Source organism: Trichoplusia ni, chromosome 3 (genome assembly GCF_003590095.1).
Source record: "Trichoplusia ni isolate ovarian cell line Hi5 chromosome 3, tn1, whole genome shotgun sequence".
In the NCBI taxonomy this organism is placed as follows: domain Eukaryota; kingdom Metazoa; phylum Arthropoda; class Insecta; order Lepidoptera; family Noctuidae; genus Trichoplusia; species Trichoplusia ni.
In genome coordinates, this window is record NC_039480.1 from 5,935,504 (window position 1) to 5,962,802 (window position 27,299).

The 27,299-nt window shown below is 34.3% G+C and overlaps 1 protein-coding gene across 6 annotated transcripts in view; it reads right to left on the reverse strand.

Annotated features, from left to right (window-relative positions):
* Positions 1–6,041: 6,041 nt before the first annotated feature.
* LOC113509063 (signal transducer and activator of transcription 5B) overlaps positions 6,042–27,299 on the reverse strand; it is a 46,461-nt gene continuing 25,203 nt past the window's right edge. For 4 of the 6 annotated variants that reach the window (XM_026892338.1, XM_026892335.1, XM_026892337.1 and 1 more), the window contains exons 19-22: positions 20,418–20,570; positions 19,244–19,373; positions 6,894–7,024; positions 6,042–6,088 (exon numbers count right to left, since the gene is read on the reverse strand). In XM_026892338.1, the coding sequence (XP_026748139.1) occupies positions 6,895–7,024; positions 19,244–19,373; positions 20,418–20,570 (413 nt within the window). In that variant the 3' untranslated portion in view covers positions 6,042–6,088; position 6,894. Of the gene's footprint in view, positions 6,089–6,893; positions 7,025–18,360; positions 18,456–19,243; positions 19,374–20,417; positions 20,571–27,299 lie in introns of those variants that run through there. The other 2 variants (XM_026892340.1, XM_026892339.1) reach the window with 1 other exon arrangement.

Here is a 27,299-nt window from a genome sequence, read left to right on the forward strand (position 1 = left end):
AACATTTTTATTAGAATAAACTATTATGAAGTTCGAATTTTGACAAAAATGAAGGAATGAACTTGTTCACAACATGGCTTTCCAAACGTTGACAACTGCCGTACTGACTGCTTTCTTGTACCACGAAACACATAACGACAGCTGTCATCGAGCAACTCACGCCATATATGCGCGTATGAGTGATAAGGACAGGGATAATAAACCCTCGCTATCGCAATGTAACTCAGTAACGGTCTGCTTGTTTACGTTTTTTATCTCGTCTCGTTGGCCTTACTATAGATGGACTATTGTGTAGTTATAGCTTAGCCACGAGCTTTTCAACTCTCTCTTTCACGCCTATTTTATATTAATTTAAAAGATGTCGGTTATACTTCAAGTTTTTCGATAATACATTTGTGAACAACATTTTCAATAATTGCAGGAGAAATTATGTAATGGTTTTTGAACAAAACATGGAATAAATTTGATAATTGTGATTTTAACTTTTTATAAAAAATGTCTCATTTTTTCATTACAAAATTGTTTTTTTTTTTTAAATAGATTAGATCTCATATTGTAAATATTGGATTTCACTTATTATGTACGGGAAAATGTTTGTTTTAAAATTTTATTTATTAAATATTTTTAATGAATTTCTGTTTCTATTTCCGCCTAGCCTTTTCCCAGCTATTTTAGTTTCGGCTTCCAGTATAACCGGATTCAGATAAGTACCAACAAGGAGTAGATAAGTAAAAGAGAGCGACTGCCTATCTGACCTCCTCAACCCAGTTACCTGGGCAACATGATACCCGTCGGTTAGACTGGTTGTCAGACTGTCTAGCTTCTGACTACCTGTAACGACTGTCAAAGATGTATGAATAACAGCCGGGACCCATCAATTTACCGTAACTTCGTCGAATGTGGAAAAACTTTTTAAATGTTTCTAAAGATTATAAAAAGGGTGGATAAATAAAACAATACATTATCAACAATCATTATATTTGTTTTAAACATACATCTACATTGAAAACACAATTAAGCTTATAATTAACATCTATGATATATTGACAATACTAAATTTAGTTTAGAAAGAAAATTAAGAAATTTCCATGTTTTAAGACTTTGTTAAGTTTGAATCAATCATGTTTGACAGTTTACGTTGCTTGTTGTTGCAGGGTGTTTTTCTTGTATTGTGTGCACCGGTTTGAACATTTTGTTTCAAAGGACATAGAATAAGATTTTGAATGGTCCAAAAAACATTTATTTATTAAGTCATATTTGATAAATTTAATTTTAATTAAAAATACATTTTGTCCTTTAAACATTCGATGAAAATGCCCAAAAATATTTTATTTAATTTGTTTAAAATCAGTAAAAATTAGTATTAGTCAATATATTTCAAGAATGGGCTTACCATAGATATATTTGCAAAGATTTAAGCTACGTATACGTGTACAAGTACGTGAGTTGTCTATGCCCGCAGTTGTATTACGTATTTCGCAAATTCAATAGCAATTGAAAGCAAAATTTGCGCAATGATTGCTGTTTTTTGCAAATTTATATACGTAATACAAGTTGATAATGTTTCGGCAATTATTGTGCATGTTTTGCTGTCAATATCTGTCGTATTGCGAGATATATAATATGGCCACTAATTAAAAATATGTGATAGCTGAAGTCATTATGTTAGTTTTAACTCTCATTTTGTCAGTTAAGACTTACTGAGACACAAAGATGATCAAACCGTTTGATCAAACTCGTATGTGGTTTGATCAAACCAAAATCCGCTATAGTTGGTGTGACTCAATCCAAAATGGAAGTTTCAGGTACGAATCAAACAAACCATAATTTTAATCGTCTCTGACGCCTACGTAAAATTTATTCTGTAGGTAAGATACAAGATCATTCAATAAACCTTTGCATTCAATAACATTAAGATGATCTAAATGAACAATAAATACAGACGATCGCTTGGTAACATTAAAAACAACTTTGAAAAATACACGCCAAGCACGCGACGTGTTGATTCAATCCCCGCGTAGGACACGCATGTGTGATCCACGAATGCTTGTCCTGAGTCTGGGTGTCTTTGTGCATGTCTTTATCAAGCGACCGTCCATATAGAAAAAATACATTTTTACAAGCACCACATACATTTTACATTAAGATTAAATGCGAAGGGTAAGTTAGCCAAATATGACTAAATTAGGCCGAAAGTTGTACACCCAAGCGACACTCAAATTTAAGTGGCCGTTAAATTTCATATGGTCAAATATTTTTGCAAACTTTAACATTAAAGTCCCTGTTCATTAAAGACACAACTTGTTTTTATTTTTGTGAAACAAAAACAATTTTTATCCCCACGTTTTCATAAACCCACTTTTCTTGTTTGTTCAACTGTCAAGAAAACTATTCTTACACTTGCACGTCAAGATAGATCTATATATCTTTTCTCTGTCACTCTCATGGTTTTACCGTAATCGCATCTCACTCTAATCCGTAGTTTTCGTTGATGTGCTAATTTAAAGAAATTTAAGTATAGGTTAGGTTTTTTAGCTAACATTTTCATAGGGTTCAAGCTATATACATACATTAAAGGGAAATCATGTTGTGTTTATCAAATCATTTTGAATTTTTACACAAGTTTCTGTTCCGTCAAAATGTGTTAGCCGACGTCAAAATGAAGGATGTTCTTGTTTCTGTCGATATTTTTTTAATAATTGATTTGAAACATCTATAGGCCATGTGATATACCCGTTATGCCTGAGCCGAAATTCAACTATTTACAATTGCCGATGAATGAATGGAAATTGGATTCAAATGATTCGCATAAAACTATTCACATTCTCGAAAGCATTTACCCAACACAATTATTGGAAATTCAGTACGGGGCGAAACACTCACTGTCAAAACAATGAATTTTATTCAATTTCAATTCATTTTTTAAAATTTTCGTGGCGGGCTAAGGTTGATTTTTTTTCAAGAAATTGTAATTTAAATTTGATAAACACAACCTTCTGAAGGACAATTTAACATTTAATTAAGCCCAAAAATTAATGCTACGTATTAATTAGACAACATTTATAGAGTTTTTGTAATATGCCATCCCTTTCTCACAAAGGTAATTGGAAAGGGATAAATATAGAAAACAAACAAGAATTTATGACTGAATAAAAAACCTTCTATCCGATAATAATAAATTGAATAAAGAGCGATGCCGTTCTATGCTGTGTATTGCGCTGTCACACTTCTGTAGCAGCAAAAAAATTCAGCTAAGTACCAGTGTTTTACAAGGAGCGACTGCCTATCTGACCTCCTCAACCCAGTTACCTGGACAACACGATACCCCTTGGTTAGACTGGTTGTCTGACTTTCAAGCTTCTGACTATCTGTAACGACTGTCAATGATGTGTAAATAACAGCCGTGACCTACAATTTAAAGTGACTTCCGAAGCATGAACCGACCGTAGCAAGCGTAGCTTAACCTGTGATCGATTAATTTGTGCAGTTATAGCCACAAGCTCCTTATAGTGCAGTCTTTAGTCTTAATATCGTCTTAATGAATTCTTGTAGTCAGATAAGACATAAGTCATACGAAAAAAAAATGTTGTCTAAAAAACGCGCGCATTTAAATCTAAATTTCGTTATTATAAGGCCTCATTTATCACAATTGACAACATCCAAATATGAATTACATTTAAATTTGTGATTTTAACAACAAACACCAACTTATAGACGATTCCAATAATCATAGACAATATTACAAAGACTTAAAAAAAGCGACTCCCGCGGTAAGGAATTTAAAAACCTTGTGTCTTGGGTTCCCCGATCCCCGCGTAGGACAAGCATTTGTGTGATCCACGCATGCTTGTCCTGTGTCTGGGTATCATTGTGCATGTGATTTGAATGTTTGTGAAATCCAAGACACAATGATTAAATTCCTTTGCGGGAGTAGTACCGAATTATAAAAAAAAATTGTCAAGTGACGTGACTATGACTTGTCAGTTCAATACATTTGAGTGATTCAAAAGAGATATGTAATATTTCATTTAGAAATCTTTAATTTTGTTTTTAATCGCGTTTTATTTTTAAACTGAGTTTTTTGACAAAAAGACACACCATTATTTAATACTATAAAGAACCAAAATAAACAAAGTATGTAAATATTTAAAGGCCAAAGAATGATTATTGAAATCGTCATTTTAGTTACATATACTAATCTATAATAAAGCTTTATTTAATTACAAATTCATATTAAAAAGGGAATTTTCATAAAAAAACTAAATTAATAAATCATCATTGAAGAGAAATACATAACCCTCCTTTCACACAATCGAGTAAAAATCCGGTAAAAAAAATTGAACATTTACAAAAACAATGATATTAATAATTTATCTGTAATACATGTTGGATAAATACACTACCGTTTTTTCTGCTGTAGTCGGGTAAAATCAAGTTAGATTTCAAATACCGATTTCGTGTATTTAATATAAGCCACTTTCTTTGAAAAACTAGTCAATAGGGTTATGACTAAAAATTTTATAAGGTAATTTAGTAAGTCAGGTAGATTAACAAAAGATATTGGATACGTATTTAATTATACTTAATGAATAGAAAAAATTGTACGGAGACGGGTCACACAAGATTTTAACTTACTGTAAAATATTCTTTTTATGTAATAAAATAAAAAATCGTAGTCGATTAATATTTTCAATCTATCAAATACCAAATTGTCAAAAATATTTTTTTCCGGAAATATTGCTTTATTTTTTAAAGTTGCTTCTACTTATACACAAAATCGGTATTTCTTTTAACCGTCAAATTATTTCTCACTGAAGTCAAAAAGTTTTTGCATAGTTAGAAAGAAGATTAAAATCTGTTTTTTATTGTAATTTGAAATATTTTTCTATAAGTCATATCCAATTAATAAGAATTATAATATAAAGCTTTAAAATTAATATAAAAACAATTAATCTCGAAGACATTGGGTAAAATTAAATGATAAGAAGAAAAACAAAATCTAAAATTATAAAAAACAAAATTTATATTTATAATAAATGAACATTTTTAATCATATTTTTATAGAAGAAATGCCGGTTGCCCAAAGGTATCTAGGGGCTATACTAAAATAATAATAAAATTGAATTTATTGATTGCTAAACAAAATATTATAATAACACTATTATTATAATACGCTGAAATGGTGTCTCTAAACTGCAACTAATATTATAAACGCGAAAGTTTGTATGTTTGGATGTTTCTTACTCTCTCACACAAAAACCACTCAACAGATTTGGATTAAATTTTGTACACAGATAGTTTATAACCAGGATTAACATAGAAGAGTTTTTAATCCCGATTTTATGTTCCAGTGAGATCATTTCAGATTTATAGAAGAATGTTTTCATTTAGCAAACTGAAATACGTTTCTATTCTATCAAATTTCGTTTATTCATCCTTTAAAACGAATATAATGACAGGTTTTCGCAGGCCTTTTTTTACCCGGGCAAATCCTCATGGACTTTCTCCGCCCTGGGGAAGGCGGAGAGGTGTGCCGGACTCTTACCGGCTAAAACCACCGGAGTGCTTCACCCTTCCCTTGTTCCTGAGATCACGGGAACGCGATGCGAACGACCGCGAAGATTTTTGCAGCCCTAGATCATATAACATATCATTTATTCCCCTGGATTCGTCTGCGTTATAGCTTGGAGAATCGCAACTTACTTGACTGCACGGATAGCCGAGTGGTTGAGGTCACCACGCCAAATCCACTGAGCACTTCGTGTCGCGGGTTCGAACCCCGCGTAAGACAAGCATTTGTGTGATCCACGAATGCTTGTCCTGAGTCTGGGTGTCTTGTGCAAATGATTTGTATGTTTGTGAAACGACACAAAGATTAAATTCCTTAGTGCGGGAGTAGTTTTTCTTAATAAAAATAATCTAGAGGCCCAATTCAGCGTATTATAAAACAGTGGTCATTCCCATATATTTCCTATGGCACATAATTAAACTAAAAATATAGCAATTACAATTTTATAATAAACAATTGACTCGATACGATCTAGCTTACGTACTAAAAAAGGTATAATTTCGTGGTTACATTTGTCACCTGAAAAAGGGAAAATAAAAAAAAATCGTTAATATTAAAATATTTTTCGAAAAATAAACCCATTTTAAAATAAACTAAATAATGTCATTATAATAGGGTAGGTAAAAGCTATCTACTAGGCTAGGCAGTAGTCGAATCTGGCATTTTAAACTAGTCTGAAATTTCTGGAATCTGATTTTTTTTGACTAAACCTAGATTTTCTTAGTGACCCCCTATAGGGCACTGGTTTGGGGAAAATGGGAGAGCATTTTTATCTGGACTATTCTATCCTGAACCGATGTCATCCGTCTGGTAGACCTACTTAACTTACGAATTCTCTATAAAAACATTAATTTACGTCATTTCGTTATAATTCTCTTAATGTTAAAAATGCCTGATTTTCTTCTTTTTGGTAGAGGGCGTATGATTTTGTCACTGACCTCAAAAGGTACAGGTATGTTGAACCTAGACTGAACTTTTTTCATTTGAGACCAAGCTTCGTCCGGTTATTCATACTTATTTATCGGGATCGCCCGACTAGTTTCGGACCCAACCGGAGTCCTTAATCAGGAGCTGACCAACCGACGGACCAGTGTGATCATGAGTCGAACTCAAAAAATCTCACTGCCGCGTGATTATGGTCTCCGGTTGGGTCTGCAACTAGTCGGGCAATCCTCTCAGACAAACATTCTTTTAAGCACATAACCTTCCTTTAACCTAACAATTAAGCCCAACAATTTTTATTCTCAAACTGTCTTGAGTCTTCAACAACACACAACCCTCCTTTATCTCGCAGTCGGTTAAGTACACACGTACATATACATACCTCACTTCATGCTCATGTTGCTGTAGATATCGAAGTCGTCCAAGCCGTCCGGCTCGAAGGCGCGGATCTGCTCGAACAAGTCGCTGTCCATGTAGCTGTCCGTCTGAGCGGGAGTCGCCGCGCTGAAGTAGCTGTTGCGACGCCATTTTGTTGTAGCGGTGGTGATTTTGGTGAGATAGATGTTGTTTGGCGGTGATTGGTGTTTAGAGGTTTGTTTCGATTGTTTGTTTTGGTGACATGTAATTGTTGATTTTAATAAGACGATTTTTGTTTTGTTGAAAACATTGAAGTTTTCCACAAGTTATTGAAAATAAGTCATCACATTTTATTTGTTATGATAAGAATTATTGCAGCAATTACTCATTGGAATTTTTTGTTGATTCAAATCATCATCATGTTGATTTCAGTTCATATCATCGCCATTTTTCAAATGTTAGATCACCATTTTCGAGTAGCGATTAATTCAATGTTTGTGTATTGTGTCGGTGAGGTCGATTTTATATTGGTGATTAGTTTGTGTGGTCCATCGTCGATCACCGGATATGGGGAAAGAAAGAGAAAATGCAACACGTTAATAAAATAAAGACGGTCGTTGAAAAAAAAGAGGGAAATAAACAAAAACCTACAACCGTCGCCAAAAAGGCAGCACAGACAAGATAAACGCAGCTGTAGTCTATGGTTTGGCAAAAATAATTTAAATTTTATATAAAAATATAATTAAACAAAAAAAAACTAAAATAAAACGACCGTCTGTGTTGCATTTTCGCGAAGGGTTCTCATTGAGAAAAATATGTCTATTGCTAAGAAAATATATAAAAAGGAAGAAATTATTATTTTCTAAATATACTATTTAATAGTAATATAAGAGAAAAAGAATAAGTTGAGGCGGTAAAAAGACAATTTTTCTCAATGAATAATAAAAAAAACATATAAATTTGTATTTTTATCACATATAATAATAATACAAATACATCGAAACATACATATTTCAACTGTAACATTGTCATGTAATAAAAAATGCGTTGATTTATCAAAACTTCAAAAATTCAAAAAAAATTCAAAAAAAAAACAAAGTTTTTCGAAAACTTGTCATAACCGCATTATTATAAGTATTATAGTAAGGCCAACGAGACGAGATAAAATCGTAAACAAGCGGACCGTTACTGAGTTACATTGCGATAGCGAGGGATCATTATCCCTGTCCTTATCACTCGTACGCGCATATATGGCGTGAGTTGTTCGATGACAGCTGTCGTTATGTGATTCGTGGTACAAGAGAGCAGTCAGTACGGCAGTTGTCAACATTTGGTCCGCCATGTTGTGAACAAGTTCATTCTTTCATTTTTGTCAAAATTCGAACTTTATAATAGTTTATTCGTATAAAAATGTTATGAACCCTGAAAGTTTTTTCACATTCTTTATCTCGTCTCGTTGGCCTTACTTATAGTACATATTTGTTTTTGAAAATAAAGCTTTTTATATATTAGATAACGCAAGTATATGATAACCTCTGTTTTTCAATTTAATTCTTTATTGCATACCATAATGTTATATAGGTGGTTAATTATTAATTATGTATTTATTTTCTTGTTTGTTTCATTACGGCAACACCGATCTGTATGTGTGTCTATGACAGAGGGGAGTTACTTATGTTTACTGTTAAATTTAACTGTAATTTTTAACTGAAGTTTTGACTAACCAAAGCGAGGTGCCGGTCAGACTTCACACGATGTTTAGAAAATTCGTTTATTTAAAATTTTAAAAATGGTCCAGAAATATTTATTTTAGATTCTTTATAGGCTTACCGAATCATATCTAACCAAGCAGCATTTTTAACTACATTCATATTTAATTTAAAATCGATCCAATGTTAATATTTTCACCTATTTCAATTATTAATAACAAAAAAAGCATGTCAATCTCGAATCGTTATCAAAAAAGATATGTATTTAAAAACCATTGATATGTATAATTTCATAATCTGTGTGAAGCTGACTTTACCGACTTCTTCTTTTTCCTATCAAATTACACCTATCTAAAGATATAATAGTCACATCCATTTATAATTAAATTTTCGACATAAATTCGTTAATTGCATTAACTATTAACCATCCAATATCAAATCAACAAACCAACGATTTTCAAAGGAGTTTTCGAATAAAAATACTCTTTTAGTCAAACATTTATAGACAAACAATTGAAGTCACTTTTAGTCGAAAAGTTTTAGACGTACAATTGAAGTCAATTTTATACGTGTAACGATTTAGTCAAAAAGTCCTTTAGTCACGTCGGCGTATACTTTCAATTTTTATCAATAATTGACCGATTTATAATACTTATGATTACAACATTCAATTGTGCCTAACCTAAATTTATTTTAGCATTTGGTAAGCGACTGTTTTTAGCTTTGAAATATTTAAACAATGTTTATTTAGTAAAAGGTTTATTTTAATCTATCTACGTATGTTAGTTTAATTAGTACGCCATAACTCATAAAAGTCTAAATGGATTCTGATGAGTCGTTAGAATCTTTTATTTTGAACCTTTACATAAAAACATCGTTTAAACATTTATTTTTAAATATCACGATACATATCGTCATACATTTTTGTTAAGTCACTTTTACATACAAAATTGAAAAAATTGAACTACCCACTTTTGTTGAAAACGTTGCAAATGTGGGTAGTCCTCACAATTACTATATTTTAACGAAACGATATGATAAACAGCAACAGCAATTGTTATGAAAAATATACAAAAAGTTTATAACCTTTTTTGAAGTTTTTAACATTTGCTGTAATAATGTTCAATGTGGTATGAAGTTGATTATACACGGTGATTTTTTAGTCGTCTTACAAAAGCAGCCCAGTTCATGTATCCAACGACTAGAACACGTTCATGATAAAAAAATAGGTATTTATTAGATTTGAAAAAAAATTAAATGCAATTTTTTTTCAATATTATGATGCAATTCGTAGTTTTTTAGAAACACAGCTCTGTTGCGAGCGCGGTCCGAGCCTTGTAACAATGGTGAGGGGCGCGGGCGGCGGCGTTTTTATCATTTTTAAGAGTATATTTCAGATTTCTCTTGTTTAATTTTCTTCGTACTTATTATCTTAGTTGATGATAAAAAAAAATAATCGCGCCTAGGGGTGTTTTATGTCGGACACATGAACTGGGCTGCTTTTGTAAGACGACTAAAAATCACCGTGTATAGCCACTTTTAGCCACATGATTGAAGCCAATATTTAAACAATGTTTATTTAGTAATAAACATACAAAAAAATCAGTAAAAACCTATTTTATTTCGATTATTATTAGACATTCATAATCACTTAATTCTATTATTAATTATACTACAAAAATCTTCACTCAAGAATTAACCCTTAACTTACTCTGTCTTAAGAGCGTCTTAACTTGAGTGCAGTTTAATTTTACTTAACTTTAATATTTAAATACGTTACTGTAATGACCGAATAAGGAAACAACGCTTATATTTGAGACGCCCTTAAGTGTCAGCCACTTAAAGATGAAGAAACATAGGGACATGTAAGTGCGTCTTATTTTAAGTCGCGTTTGTAACTCGGAAAACAGTTAAATATTTAAATTGATTTAAGTTAACTGGTTTTGCGTTTCGGATTTTTTAATTAACAGATCATAGGAAGGTTTAAAATTTGTCTACGGTCAATAGACGGGCAATAAACGCGTTTATCTTGTGCGTAATTTAAAAACATCCTGTATATATATAGGGCTTTATAACACCAGCCTGTAACTGTCCCACTGCAGGCCTCTCATACAGAGAACGAGCATTGATCACCACGCTTGTGAGTTGCCCCACGGTAGGGCGCCATTACCGAAGTGATATTTATACGAATTTGGCTCTTTTGAATATTCATATTTAAATATTGGGTTTATATCTTACTCAAACTTAGTTCTTCGGGCGCAAAATAATAATTATAATTAATAAACAAAATTTTGCGCTATAGCACACAGTCAAATCAAACAACGTTAAAAAAACCCTCTATTACTCAACCACACATTTAAAAATTAAAAGCAATACTAAAACACACAACTTAAAAAAATAAAATGTCATGATTAAAAAAAATATACTAAACACAAAAATAAAAAAATATTTTTCCAAGAAAATTAGCACCCAATTTATACAAAGATATTAAAGAAAGTAATCATTAAAATACGTTATGTTTTATACAGGGTGGATCCGATGAAAAATTCCAACGCAGGGGGGTCTGGAATCATGTCCAGAACCCTTGGACCACGGGATCGGTATGACGTCCCTACCACCCTGTATATTACCGTATAAGAGGCCTATCCCACGTCTTAAAAGTAATATTATAATGGTTGTGGAAACGGAGCAGAGCAAATTCAGAGGCGTCGTAGGGACCAGCGTAAAGAGACCTCCAGTAACATAGATTTGTATACCATCTGGAGATTTAGGAACCATGTGCGTCCGGTGCCCAAGTTGTAACTGCATAAGTGAATCGATCACAGGTTTGACGCTTGACGCGGTTGGTCCGTATATGACCATCTTTGTCATAACGAGTTCCTCCGTGTTTCGGAAGGCACGTTAAATTGTGGGTCCCGACTGTTATTCATACATCATTGACAGTCGTTACAGGTAGTCAGAAGCTAGACAGTCTTACAACCAGTCAAACTAAGGGGTATCGTGTTGCCCAGGTAACTGGGTTGAGGAGGTCAGATAGGCAGTCGCTCCTTGTTAAACACTGGTATAGTTATCGGCACAGATCTTGAAAGCTCGGTGGAAGAGTGGGGATCGCTTTGCGCATCGTAAAATAAAACGCCAATCAATTCTGCGTACTCGACGTTTTGTGATGCATGCAACTGCAGCAAAGAATTTCAACCAATCACGAGCGGTTGAAATCCGGTCGGGAGGGCTATGACGCGATGCGCTGCGGGACAATCACTGCACTTTATCCGCCCCGCGCCTCACTTCATACCGCAAAAGGGACACAAAAAATCACTTCTGCGCAGGAGAAGGTCAGCGCTCAAGATCCGTGCCGGTGACTATACATAGCTGAATCCGGTTAGACTGGAAGCCGATCCCAACATACGCTAGGATGATGATGATGACTAACATGGAGTAATCACCCTTAAGCGGCCAGACAAACGGCACTTGTACTTAGCACCCATTTTATTATGAAAGCGCGTTTGCTAGAGGCCAAGGAGCGGTGGGGCAATATTTTCACACGGTCGCTACATGGGCTAGAGACAGCCCTTCTACACCAGAAATAATATTACTTTAATAGACAAGCCTCTATACATTCAAAATAAGAATAATATAATAATAAATGTTTTTAAATTAATCACCAAATCAATATCAATATTTTGATTTAATCAAAATAAGTATGACTGGTTTATTTTTTTAGATTTTTTTGTTATGTCAAATAGTGACGATATGAAAAGAATATATTTTTAACGTATAGAAATTCACGATTTTTGAACTGTCAAATGTTGATTTGATTTCTGTTATTTTTTTTCAAAAATTCATACTTTTACTTTCAAAAAATTAAAAAACTTAAGTATAGAGATTTAAGAACATTAATAATATAAGTTAGTTATTAATAATAAGAAAAAAAAATGCAATTTCATGGACCCCACGTTTTTAAGTTTATAAATACATTATTATTAAAGAAAAGCTAGAAGTAAGCTTCTAAAGCCTTCAGGATGCGAGGAGTGGAGCGGAACAAGGCGGAGGCCCGAGAATAGACAATTTTCTATTGATACTAGCTGACCTAGCAAACGTTCTTTTGCCTATTAAATTATTCCTAGTTGTATGTATTTTTAATGCCACATTATATAAAAATAAAAACATTTTTTTTTGTGTGATCAGCCCTTAACCCTTAGGGGTTCGAAAAATAGATGTTGTTCTATTCTCAGACCTACTGAATACGCATATAAAATTTGGTAAAAATCGGTAAAGCCGTTTCAGAGGAGTACGGTAACTAACATCGTGACACGGGAATTTTATATATTAGATAAACTTTTCTTCACTATTTCCACTGATGCGGAGTCGTGCGGATTTGAGCGGAACTAGTTGGAATGGCAGGGAATTTGGCGGAGAGGCCCGTGAATAGAAGATTTCCTATCGTAACGGATGTGGAGTTGTCATTGATTGGTCAAAATACTCTGCTTCTTTAGCAAGTAGGTAAAATGTTATAATATGATTTTTCTAGTTATTTTCAAATACACTTAAAACCATACACAATCAGTCTCTGCGGTATGTATGAGATAATTTTAGTCAATATAACTTTTTAATTTCAGCTATTTTTAATATAATAGGGAAAAGTATTTACATAAACAAATAGAAGGACGGCTTTTGATATAAGGTTTTTTTTTAATATTATGTTAAACGTGTATTAAATAAAACCGTGTTTGTGTGATATTGCAGGGAGTAATCTCAAAATTTACTGAACCGATTTTTGAAATTCTTTTACCAATAGATAGCTACATTATTTGTACGTCTCATAGACCATATTTATTTGATAAATAACTTTTAATTAATGAGAGACGGGTCAGCTAATATAATATAATATACACCGTGATTTTTTTGTCGTCTTACAAAAGCAGCCCAATTCATGTATCCAATGACTAGAACACGTTCATGATAAAAAAATAGGTTTTTATGAGATTTGAATAAATTTAAAAAGCAATTTTTATTCAATATTATGATGCAATTCGTAGTTTTTTAGAAACACAGCTCTATTGCGAGCGCGGCCCGAGCCTTGTAACAATGGTGAGGGGCGCGGGCGGAGGCTTTTTTATCATTTTTAAGAGTATATTTCAGATTTCTCTTGTTTAATTTTTCTTCGTACTTATTATCTTAGTTGATGATAAAAAAATAAATAATCGCGCCTAGGGGTATTTTAAGTGTGTGTATTTATGTGCAATAAAGTAAAGTAATAATAAGTAATAATAATATTTTACGTCGGATACATGAACTGGGCTGCTTTTGTAAGACAACAAAAAAATCACCGTGTATATTCACAGATGAGATTTTGTTGGTCTAGTGGTTAGTAACTCTGACTGCTAAGTCGGAGGTCGTAGGTTCTATTCCCGCCCAAGGACAAAAATTATACTATGTTGTGTCTGGGTGTTATTTATCTATTTTATGTGTGTATTTTAAGTTTATTATATTATAAGTTAACTATTTATAATATATTCTAGTCTCGGTTTTGTTTAATAACGTTATTTAATGTAAAGAATATTATAAATATAAATTACAACAGAATATGCCTTTCTGAAGTGTATATTTGATTTAGCTAAAATTTAAATTTACCGATTCAATTTTAACTAGAGAATTTCTAGATATTGGTTGTAACATATCTAGAAATAAACTAAACTACCTACATTTTTGCCTAAATTGTTTTTTAAAATCGTTCTTTTACATTGACAAGTATTTTTTTAAAATCGTATTTTTTTGAGTTTTGAACCCAATAGGTTTTAATATGGCCGAAGATTCATAAATATATAAAAATTTATTTTATATAACCAAATAACAATATATTATATATTTAAATATATATTATAATATAAAAAGCCAATTTTATATAAAGCTACAATAAAATTCATATATTTAATATTAACGAGAAATTTATAAATATTTAACTCCAAATTCTATGTTTTTGATATAAAAGTGAAAATATTAGTTTTATATTTCGTTAACACCGGGGTTTTACGTATTTTTAGTTGCTAAAAACCTTTTAATAATTATGTTTTCTTTTTTAGTTGTTATACAAGGTGTTACAAAAACACTCGGTTTTATTTTTTCTAGGTTTTTTGAAGGACAACTTTCTTCTCCTAAGTCGTATGCCGTTTTTTTATATATAACCATGATTATCCGTAGAGCTAAAATCCGTGAGGCTACGAATATTCGTAGCACCGTAGTAGTTACTTTTAATTCTTTTTATAGTCATTAGATAACAAATAGCCAAAAATTAGATTCCCTAGAAGAAACCACGTCTTAATCTTAACAAATTTAGTTAAATTACTGACAAAACCTAAATTATAATCATAAAATTTTAGCCTCCTTATAAAATCCATTTTATTATCCTACTAATATTATAAACGCGAAAGTTTGTATGTATGATTGTTCCTCTTTCACGCGAAAACCACTAAACAGATTTAGACGAAACTTGGTACACAGATAGTTTATAAACAGGATTAGCTCAGGATAGTTTCTATCTCGATTTTGTGTTCCCATGGGACCATTTTTGATTTGAAACGGGCGGGCTCGCGGGCAATAGCTAGTTTTAGTTAACTTTAATTAAGCTGACATAGTATGCATTTCTCAACACCCTTAGGGTCTCCAGTCCTAGGTCATATGGTCTTAAACTTCTTAAATTGAATATGGACACTTAACGTCTTGATTTTGATGTTTTGTTTGTGTAAGCTCGTTATTTAACATCCTTTTCTAAATTGATAAGAGTGAGGGAGATTGCAATATTATTGGCATATAAATGTTAATATTATCCGCTTACTACATATTTTATAATAAAGATCATTTCCATACTTCATGTTTTACAGAATCGGGAATCAATACTAGGTTCACTCAAAATTGTCTGGACTTTAAAAGAGACCGCGACTCCTGAGTTTGTTTCGACATTTCTTCTCAGGGTAGTCAGATAGGAAATGTCGACTCCAGCGTTCTCAAAACAGACATGTAAAGGTGATGATATATCCTAATTACAGAATAAATGATTTCATTGCATTTCAGACATCCCTCATTCTGGCGCAGTCGGTTAAAAGAATACTGATAGAATAGAAATAGCCTTAAAATTATACTTTTAAAATAAATGCCGATTTAAAACGGGATTAAACAGATCAGTTATATTTTAAAATGCGATTAAACCGTTGCATCATTAAGGTTTATGTTAACTACCTTTATTTTGAAAAATTAGCAAGAGTTACCAAAAACAGTTAAAATACAACCGATCTATTTAAACCCCGTTGTTAATTAGTAACTTTAAAGTTTAAAAGTAATCATTATAATACTGTTAAATTGTGCCAATTTATTGATTCAATATTTTTGATCTCAATAAAGAAATAAACTAATGTCTATCACAACAAATATGTCGATTTTCTTTAGTATTATTAACATAAATTTTCATAAAAAAAAAATCTATCACTTTCACTAAGAATACAACACCATTTGTATAAAATTACGAGCACAGGGTGTTGTTTTCTTACAAAATACAGAATTTCCACAAAAATTAACAATATCTTATGCTATTTCTCTCAAAAGACAGAAAACTAATAATAAACAAATTATTGAGACACAAAAAACTGAATCTTATACTTTTTTCCTATTTTTAACAAGTTTTTCTCTTATATTAACAAGTCATGGATGATAAAATTCAATTATTTAGTAGATATCCGATTCACAGTTGGAGAATAGTTGTGCCGCAGCTAAAAACGAAAATTAGTATTACATTAAATATCCTAGAAATTTGAGACTTTTTATAAAACGTCTAGAAACGTATAAAGCCTGGAATTTAGAAAAAAGTACCTAGCAAAAGCAGAACAAAGACAATTGCAATGCATAATTTTAAAATTATTGCTGTTACCTTTCCAATATTTATTAACAATTTTCTTAACTTACTTATTTAATTTAATTATTACTTTACTTAATTATTAAAAAAACGGTTCATTCACACTTAAATTCTTTATGCAATTGTGAATGAATCCTTTTAAAAATAATTATCATCCCATCATAGCAATAATTATTACACTTCATATTTTGCTATTGCAACGCCTTTGCTACATACATAATACACTTTTCTAAAAATAATTAAATTTCCGATTGTCAAAAATATTAAAAAAAATGTCAAAGAAATTTAAACTAGCACCAATATTCAATAAAAAGTCATTCTCACTCAAAATACCAGGCTTCATATAAACAACCACTCAAATTTGAGACACCTTCAAGTTACACCACTTTAAGATGCAAAGTTACGAGAAAGTCTTATGGAAGAGAGAAACCTCTGGCTTGAGGCTTTAAAAGTCTCGGTAATAGGTCCATTAGGACGCAGAATACACGTCGAATTATATATTTTTAAACAAGAGACAACTATCTATCCCTACTAATATTATAAATGCGAAAGTAACTCTGTCTGTCTGTCTGTTACGCTTTCACGTCTAAACCACTGAACTGATTTTAATGAAATTTGATACAGAGATAGAGTTGACCTTGAAAAAGAATAGGATAGTTTTTATCCCGAAATTTTGAAGAGTTCTCTTGGAAACGCGATATAACCGACCTCGACGCGGGCGAAAAGCTAGTACTAATATATAAAGCTGAAGAGTTTGTTTGTTTGAACGCGCTAATCTCAGGAACTACTGGTTCAAATTGGTTAGACCATTCATCTAGGAAGGTTTTAGGCTATATACCATCACGCTGCGACTAATAGGAGCGAAGATACAATGGAAAATGTGAAAAAAACAGGGCAGGTATAAATCATAACTTATATCTTCTAACCACACGGACGAAGTCGCGGGCAACAGCTAGTCTTTAAATAAATTTTTAATAAGGTTGTAAATTAAGAAAAAGACTTAAATACGGGGGCCTGTTGGTCTAGTGGTTAGTGACCCTGACTGCTATACCAGAGGTCGTGGGTTCGATTTCCGCCCAGGACAAATGTTTTTGTGATGAGAATGATCATTTGTTCTGTGTCTGGGTGTAATTTATCTATAATATGTATGTATTTAGAAATATATAAGTAAGTTTATCAGTTGTCTGGTTACCATAACACAAGCTCTGCTTAGCTTGGGATCAGATAACCGTGTGAGAGTTGTCCCAGGATATATTATTATTACATATATACTTTCTAGTAACATTGCACCTTAAAATGTGAGGACATCTTCGATTTGAGTAGCGTTTCTAAAATAGTGTAGTTCATTTAAAAATATATAGTAACTCTTGCAGTCCTGGAAGCGAGACAAAGTCATGTCATATTTAAGCGACTTTAAAAATAGGAGGTTCTCAGTTCGATTGTGTGTATGTACGTTTGTCCGCGATTATCTCGCGTTTGGCTCAAGCAATTTGGATGTGGTCTTCAGAAAAGTGTTGGTTTAATACAGAAAGTTAAAAAAAGGAGGTTCTGAGTTTGACTTGTAACTCTGAAGATTTTTATCAATATATGTTAACTCATGTTTTTTTATCGTTTTTGTAAGTACATACGTTAATATTGGACTGCCAAGTCAAAGGTTCGAATCCACGCACCAATGTAACACTATCTCGCATTCAAAACTGCTTATACAAGTACTGATACTAAAATACTGCTAAAAACCTATATTAAACAATAAAAAAAATCTTAAAATATAATAAAAAATAATTATTAAAAAAAGGATTGCAGTGTAAAATCTTAAAAATAAAACTTAATTTAAAAAAATAATATAAAAACTAAAGGATGTGACTATTAATAAAACATTACAAAAAAAAAACTAAAATTATTAATACTAAAGATATTTCATTTCAGTTCTGCATATAAAAAAACACACGATTTTTCTCAAAAATCAATCATGTACCTATGGGGAAAAAAATAAAAAGAATGAACAAAAAAGTAAAAGAAAAATTAAAAATAAATAAATACATAAATCGATCCAACCACTTGCACAGAGAAAAATATAAATAAGATTTATTAGGATTACGCGAATGTTAGACATTGAAATAAAACTACTTTTAATTTTAGATTTTGTGTCTGCCCGTGACCATGATAGCTGCAAAGGTGTCGAAATGTCGGGTACTAAAATCTAAAATAACCGCGATAAAATCCGTAAAAGTAGTTTCATTTCAAGATTTATTAAATTAATCTTTTTTGGGTTCCTCTTATTATAGAGGCTTAAGTAAGTCTGTAAGTCTATCCGTCTGTCACCAGGGCCGCGATTCTGCTATTTACATTGGCCGCTGAATGAACGGCAATTAGATTAAATTTAAAACTATGAAAATTCTCATAAGCATTTTGCTAACTCGAGAATGATTAAACGATGTAACGGTTTACTCACGCGTATTTATCTGGGTAGCCCGAGTTTAATTCGACTCCCTCGCCGCCGCGTCAGCTCATGATTAAGGACTCCGGTTGGGCCCGAAACTAGTCGGGCTACTCCGATACATACGCGTGAGTAAACCGTTACATCATTTAATTATGAATCATTCTCACGATAGTTACTACCAAAATACATATGTAATTCACTTATAAATCATCAGTGTAGACGTCATAGAGTCGTAATTGTAAATTACGAAGAAAAAGAAGTTGACCAGACAAAAGTGATTGGATCGACTCACGTCAAACTACGTCAAACTACATCAAACTGACCTGCTCTGCACACTGGGTGTGTTGCGATGCGAGTCGGGCGAGTGAGCGTAGGCCGGCGAGGACGACATGTAGGAGGGCAGAGTGGTCACTAGGACCGGCTTCACGTAGCCGTTCTTCAGCATTTCGTTCTCTGGGGGTAAATGAGAATAGGAGATGAAATAAATATCATCACCATCCTAGCCTTTTCCCAACTATGTTGGGGTCGGCTTCCAGTCTAACCGGATACAGCTAAGTACCAGTGTTTTACAAGAAGCGACTGCCTATCTGACCTCCTCAACCTTGGTATTTTTTCCGTTTTTTTTTATACACTCGCTTTTCTCGTCTTTGAGGCACTTCCCGATAAGATAGCAGCCTGAAATCATCAATGTAGCTTCAAACCCGATGATAATGCAACTTACTACTATAAAAAAGGCTGGACCGATGTTGATAAATTTGAATGAACATTTAAAACGTGGGTTAGATTATAGATTAGATTTTTCTCACTCTTTGAGTATGTAAGGGGAAGTTTGAAAGTGGCACCGGTTGCAGAAAAACTAGGTGTCAACCGGCTGTCATGGTATGCGGAGGAATGAGAGTCATGTGGTGAGGAAGGTGTTGAGTGTGGATGTGGATGGATATAGGGGAAGAGGACGACCAAGGAAACGATGGATGGATTGTGTGAAAGACGATATGGCTGCAAAGAGTTTCTTGTGAGATTTTTTTTATTTATTTATGCTAACACGGCTTACCAATTACGTTAACACAGAATGAGAAAAAAAATACAGTATTAGGATTAGATATTAAGTACACACATTATTATTACATAAGAATATTCAGTTAATATTTCGATTAAAATTAAGTACAATAGACATTTAATTATTATATATTATTATTTTCAAAAAAAAAATAAGGCCTACGCCCATCATTTCACAGAATTTTTTGTCATAAGAATCACAGTCGGGATTAGCTCCCAAGATTTTGTTGAAAGCGTTCAATGTTCGAGGGGTGGGAGAAAAAGCCCTTGCTACTGTTCGACTCGCAGGTACGGCTCATAGACGGTGTTTATGGTTGCGGGTATAATTATTGGAGATGACGTCACGATAGAAAGGCATGGAAGGAGAAGACATGATGCGCCGACCCTAAATAATAATTGGGATAAGGGCGGGGGAATGATTCCAACCTATGTCTCACTCACCTGGCTTGGTATAATACTTGGAGAAGACATCATCTTTAGCGATGTTCGGGTACAGGAACTGGAGTTGAGTGAGATCCAGGACCCTGTCTGCGAGGGAGCGCAGCATCAGGTCGCGAGCGGTGAACGGCTGGAGACTGAAGACCTCGTTACCCTCTGTGAGAAGATACAAGGTATTTTACAAGCAAGTTCAAATCTGCCGTCATAACTAAGAATACAGTCATCAATATTTTTGAGAGTTTTATCCAGAAATGTCACCCTAAGAGGTAAAATGTAAAGGACAAATAAATATTAAAAAAAAACCACTCGAAGTATGTTAGGTTAGAGTTAATGAGTCTTGGATATACGCGCCTTGTTTTATCAATTAAGGTAGTGAGGTTACTAACAATGAGTTTAAATTTGTCTTATGGCGGGCTAACGTGATAGGCGCGTATAGCTAGGAGTCGCAGAGTTGATTCCCGTCTGAGATGTGAATATTTCCAAAGTATTGTACTTGTATTCAATTGCAGAACCCGTTGCCAGTCACAGACCCTTCCGCGTATTCACAAATATTCAAGTCATACGCACAAAGACACCCAGACTTAGGACAAGCATTCGTCGATCACACAAATGTTTGTCTTATACGGGGATTGAACCCGCAACATTTCGTCCTCAGTGGATTTTGCGCGGTGACTTAACCACTCGGCTATTCACGCACTCATTTATCCCTAATATCTCTGTAATGGACACAAGCTCTGCTTAATTTGACTAGATGGCGATGTGTGAATCTTGTCCAATATTATATTATATTCGTATATTGTATACTAGCTGTTTCCCGCGACTTCGTCCACGTGGTTAAAAGATCTTGAACCGTTTTCTCAGCACACGCAACGGAAGCCCTCAAATATGAATAATGTTTTTTTACGACATCACATTAGAAACCTCAAAAATTGTAGCCTATGTGTTATTCTGATGTATAAGCTATATTGTGGTAAAGTTTCATTCAAATCCACTCAGCAGTTTTTACGTGAAAGAGTAACAAACATCCATACATCCATACTTACAAACTTTCGCCTTTATAATAGTAGTAGGATTATTATACCTACCTAAATATGGTACAAAAATCGGACAGATCTTTCAAACACTTTATCTACGCGAGGATGAAACCCTCAACAAATCATGCACATTATACTTCTTCAAGCTTCTATATGACGCCGTAACCACTAATCACCACTGTCTACGCCGTACCAACGCCTAGTGATTTTTAATAGCAACAAGTTGCACGTTTCCTGAAATGCTATCAATTAATCTTTGTATTTTATTTTTTCTACGTCCACCCGCACATCTTCGACATTTTTAGTTAGTTAAAATTTGTACACGGTTGCGTCGCCAGCAAGATTGCTTTTCGTTTTGTAATTTCCAATTTTGTGAAGATTAAAAGCTATAATTGAAGAAACTGAGGTTTTATTATTAAAACTTCCAAAATGTCCAGTACGAGACATTTAATGTGGCGACCGTGACAGGACACAATTGCAATATTCGGATCAATTACGAAGACAAAGGAATTCTCATCACAAAGGAATCTACCAAAGATTCATCGTGGAGGACTACAGACGCAAGAACACTATATCAGAAGACAACTTAGCCAGCCAGGTCGGCCAGCAGATCGCGCCGCGCCCAGCCTTAGTTTCTACTACGTCGAGGTTCACCGTCAGCCTGCCACGTCAGTTCGAGAATTTTGTCAACTTCTGCGAGCAACACGTGTACCTATCAATGCCACAGCCACCAGCGAGGACCAGTGCAGTCAGAAGCTGTCGCCTCGCCTATCAGTTAAGTGCCATTTCCTACAAGCATTACCTAAACTTATTTTTCCCATCAACAAGGTCGCTGTTTGGTACAATCCACTTGTGTAATTCTTTATCCTAACAAGGTATCTAGCTATTTTCAGGCTTATTTCTGGTAAATTGTCTATATATTTTCTAAAATAGTAAAGTTAAAATCAATAGTGTAGGGTGTAATACCCACGTGGTCAATTGTAAAATCGTAAATTCATTAGCATAACAGTAAATTCATAAAAATATATTAATAAATGAATAATAATCGAGTGTCTAAACACCCATTATTAATTACATTACAGATATTTTATTCTACTAGGTAATCTGAAGGTTTAAACTTAGCCAATCTCGTAAAAGTTCGTGCCATTATTCTAGTTCACATTATTTCAATAGTTTTGGCCGACTATTTCAGCGTCTGCGTCACAGCCTGACGCTGACCACCGCTAGTCGCGTTCGGGCGTCGACACATCGGCACTTCACCGCGCCGAGCCGTCGCCGCGCAGCTGCCGCTCGGTTACCGCGAGGCTGCGCTCGGGCCCAGGTGTCGCCGAAGGAGTATCAGATAAGAGTTGAACATATAACTTCATTCCTTCATTTTGCATTGGTGTTTAGATTACTCGATCAATTCTAGTATTTTCTATATAGTTTTGATTGCAAGTTTATTGTTTGTTGTTGCTACTATTCATCAATAAACAATATGTCTTTAAGCGAGGATAAAGACAGTAATGCGAAACAATTGAAGGAACTATATGCTAAACGTAGCTCGGTCAAAGGTCGTTTAACGAAATTTAAAAAACATTTAGATGTAGTATGTTCTTCAAAATTATCAAAAATGCAAGTCAAAGAATTAGAAATTAGTATTGATAAAATACGAGCTATGTCTAGCAAATTCGATGAACTACAGGCTCAAATTGAGGTTATTAATTGTGATAATATGGACTCTGAGATCGATGAACGTGATGAAATTGAGCAAATCTTCATCTCACATCTGGCAATTGCTGAAGAGCAACTTGACAAGTATAAGGCTACTCCTCACCATTCTGATTCACACAATTTATCACAATGTCATCACGATCAGACATCGCAGTGTCATCACATTGATTTTAAATTACCACAAATACAAATTACAAAGTTCAATGGCGAATATTTCCGCTGGCTTGAGTTTCGGGATACCTATTTGTCACTTATTCACAACAACGAGCGTATCAAGCCTATTCATAAGTTCCATTATTTAGTATCGTATCTCGAAAATGAAGCCGCACGAATTATTTCTAACTTAGAGATTTGCGCAGTCAATTATGAAACTGCGTGGCAGCTTCTGTGTGATCGGTACGACAACAAGCGCCAACTCATAAATCAACACCTCAATTCATTGTTATATTTTAAACCAACCGAGCAACAAAACAAACGTGAAACAAGCAAATCATTGAGGTTTCTAGTTGATCACGTAACAAAAAATCTGCGAGCACTGTCAAGTTTAGCCAAACAAGATGAACTATTAGATATGATAATCATTAAAATGCTTATACCTAAATTAGACAATCATACGGCTATGAAGTGGGAAGAGCATCGTAATTGTTTGTCCGATCTCCCCACTCTAAAGGACTTCAATAAGTTCCTAAACGATCGTGCTGATGTTTTAGAAACATTGTCCCAAAACAAGTCTGACACACTCGAGACTACACAACCACGCCAAAATAATAAAAATAATTCTCGCATTGCTAAGTCGTTTTCATCTACAGTTCAGAACACCGGCTCTGTCACTAGGCACTGCGTTGCCTGTAAAGGTGACCACTGGATATACGACTGCCCTACATTCCTAGCGAAAGGTGTTCAGGAACGACGTGATGAAGCATTTAAGTTGCACTTATGTTCCAATTGTTTACGAATTGGGCATCATGCACGCGATTGCAAGTTGGGTCCCTGTCGTCAGTGCAAGCGTAGACACAATTCACTCTTGCATTTACCTAATTCAAATAATTCTAGCACAAGTAATTCTAGTACAGTCAGCGGCAATAGCCCTAACTCAGATCGTGGTTTTAGTGAAATATCAGTCAACAATTCAACAAGTGATAATTTCGTACAAAATTATATCCTTTTGTCAACAGCCATGGTGAACGTTATAAATCCTCAAACAAATAAACAATTTCGAGTTCGCGCTTTATTAGACTGTGGAAGTCAATCTTCATTTATCAGCCAGTCGCTCATGAACAAGCTTTCATTACAGGTATGTGTCATAAACACTATAAAAGTTATTGGCATAGGCAACAACTTAGCGGAACATGTAAACAAAAGTTGCATTGCCGGGTTAAATTCTGTTGACAATGAATACAGTGTCGTACAATCATTTTATGTACTTAACCAATTAACAGGTGCTATTCCTAAACAATCCATAGATATTAGTCAACTAAATATTCCAAGAGACATTCAGTTAGCTGATCCTAATTTTAATCAGCCTTCGGCCATAGACATCCTGATCGGTGCGGACCTATTTTGGGACCTTTTAGGATGTGATCAGCTAGCATTAGGTCATAACATGCCCAAACTACGTAGCTCAAAGCTAGGTTGGCTAGTCGCCGGCCCTATTTCTAAAGGGTTCAGGAATCGTTCGTCACCTATAACCATTCCGTGTCATGTTTCAATCAATGATAGTGACGAATGCAATAATTCCGATATTAATTCTCAATTGACAAAGTTTTGGGAACTGGAGCAAGTTCCAGACAAGCAATATTTCAGTAAAATTGAGCAGGCTTGTGAAGACCACTTTTATCGAAACACTTATCGTTTAGAATCTGGCAGATTTTGTGTTAGGCTGCCACTAATTGATACTCCAGATTGTTTAGGAGATTCTTACGCAATGGCAAAAACCCGATTATTATACCTAGAAAAACGTTTCCGTAAGAATCCAGAATTAAGATTACAATATTCAAATTTCATTCAAGAATATCTAGACCTAGGCCATTTAGAGGAATGCCCGATTGTACATTCCGTTCCATCCTATTATCTTTGCCATCATGCAGTGTTTAAACAAAATAGCGAAACGACAAAGACACGTGTTGTCTTTGATGGATCGGCACGAACTTCCTCAGGTTTCTCTCTGAACGACCTACAGATGGTTGGTCCCAATGTGCAAGACTCAATCTTTTCTATTTTGATTCGAGCTCGTCAGTATAGATACATTTTGACAGCGGATATTGAAAAATTTTTTAGGATGGTTGAACTAGACGAACGTGACCGTAATTTTCAATTAATACTTTGGAGAAGTCATGAGTCAAATCCTATCAAAACTTTACGTCTAAAAACCGTCACTTATGGTCTCGCAAGTGCTACATATTTAAGCACCAAGTGTTTGTCAGTGTTGGCAGAGGATTGCGATGATCAGCTTATAAGTAACATAATTAAACACGACCATTATGTCGATGATTTGGTTACTGGATCCAACAATGAGTCCGAGTTGTTGTACATTCAGCGCAAGGTGTCGGACACTCTAAAATCTGGAGGGTTCAAACTACGTAAATTCAGATCGAATTTACCAAGTATTTTGTCATCGTCGGCGATTGATCCAAATGACAAGGTTAGTTTAAGCGAATCCACTAATACTTTAGGATTAAATTGGAATCCTAAAACCGATATGTTTCAAATATCAATTGTTATACCTAATAAAAATGATGTAGTCACCAAGCGGTTTATACTGTCTACATCATTCAAAATTTTTGATCCTCTTGGACTTCTTAGTCCATGCGTGATTATACCTAAAATGTTACTTCAGTCATTATGGCTCAATAAAAGGAGCTGGGATGAGACAGTTAGCTCCGATATTTTGGAAACCTGGAACAAATTCATCAACGATTTACATTTTTTATCAAATCTACAGATCCCGCGGTTGACGCTATGCGAAGATCCAAGTTATATAGAAATACATACCTTTAGCGATGCTTCCCAAGTCGCTTATGGTGCATGTGTGTACCTGCGGTCACACAACTTAGCTGGTGAGGTCAAGGTTAACTTGCTGTGTGCTAAGTCTAAAGTGGCGCCGTTGAAGCCGACGACAATACCGCGTCTAGAGCTTTGTGCCGCTCTACTGGCTGCAAAATTGTGCAAGGCAGTTACCTGTTCTCTGCGATGTGAGGTTAATCGCATCATTCATTGGTGCGATTCTAGCGTTGTCCTCAGCTGGTTGAATGGTAACTCTGCAAGGTTAAAAACATTTGTAGCAAATAGGGTTGCCGAAATTAATGAACTCACCAACAGTTCGTCGTGGCGCTATGTGTCGACTGATCAGAATCCGGCTGACCTGATCTCAAGAGGCGTAAGCCCACATCAAATTGTCAATTTCAATTTATGGTGGTCAGGTCCAAATTTTCTAACACAGTCTGAATCTGGTTGGCCCTATTTAAACAAATTATTAAATGAAACAGAATTACCTGAAATGAAATCCTCTTCCGCTGTTGTCCAGGAACCTGTAACAGAGATTCTGAAAATAGATAAGTTTTCATCGTTCTTAAAATTGAGACGCATATTTGCATACGTAAATAGATTCATACACAACATAAGACTAAAAAATCCAAAAGATAAGTTACTCGGAAGGTTTAGTGTCAGTGAATTGGAGTCATCATTTATTAGCCTTTGTAAAATTGCTCAGCAAACTTCATTTGCTGCAGAGTACAACACTTTGTTAAAAAATAAAACACTATGTAGAAAGTCATCTCTTTTATCACTTTCACCCTTTCTGGACGATGACAAGGTAATTAGAGTCGGTGGTAGACTAGAATTATCAAATTATAATTATGCCAAAAAACATCCCATACTTTTACACGCCTCTCATCCTTTCACTAAACTGTATTTCAGACATGAACATTTACAGAACATGCATGCCGGGCCTCAACTGTTGCTGGCATGTGTAAGAGAAACTGTGTGGCCTGTAAACGGTAGGCATTTGGCCCGCCGCACGGTGCATGATTGTGTCAGATGTAAACGTATTCAAGGAAAAACATTAACTCCCATGATGGGAAACTTACCTGCACAACGCATCACACCCGATTTTCCATTTCGTACGGTTGGCGTTGACTTC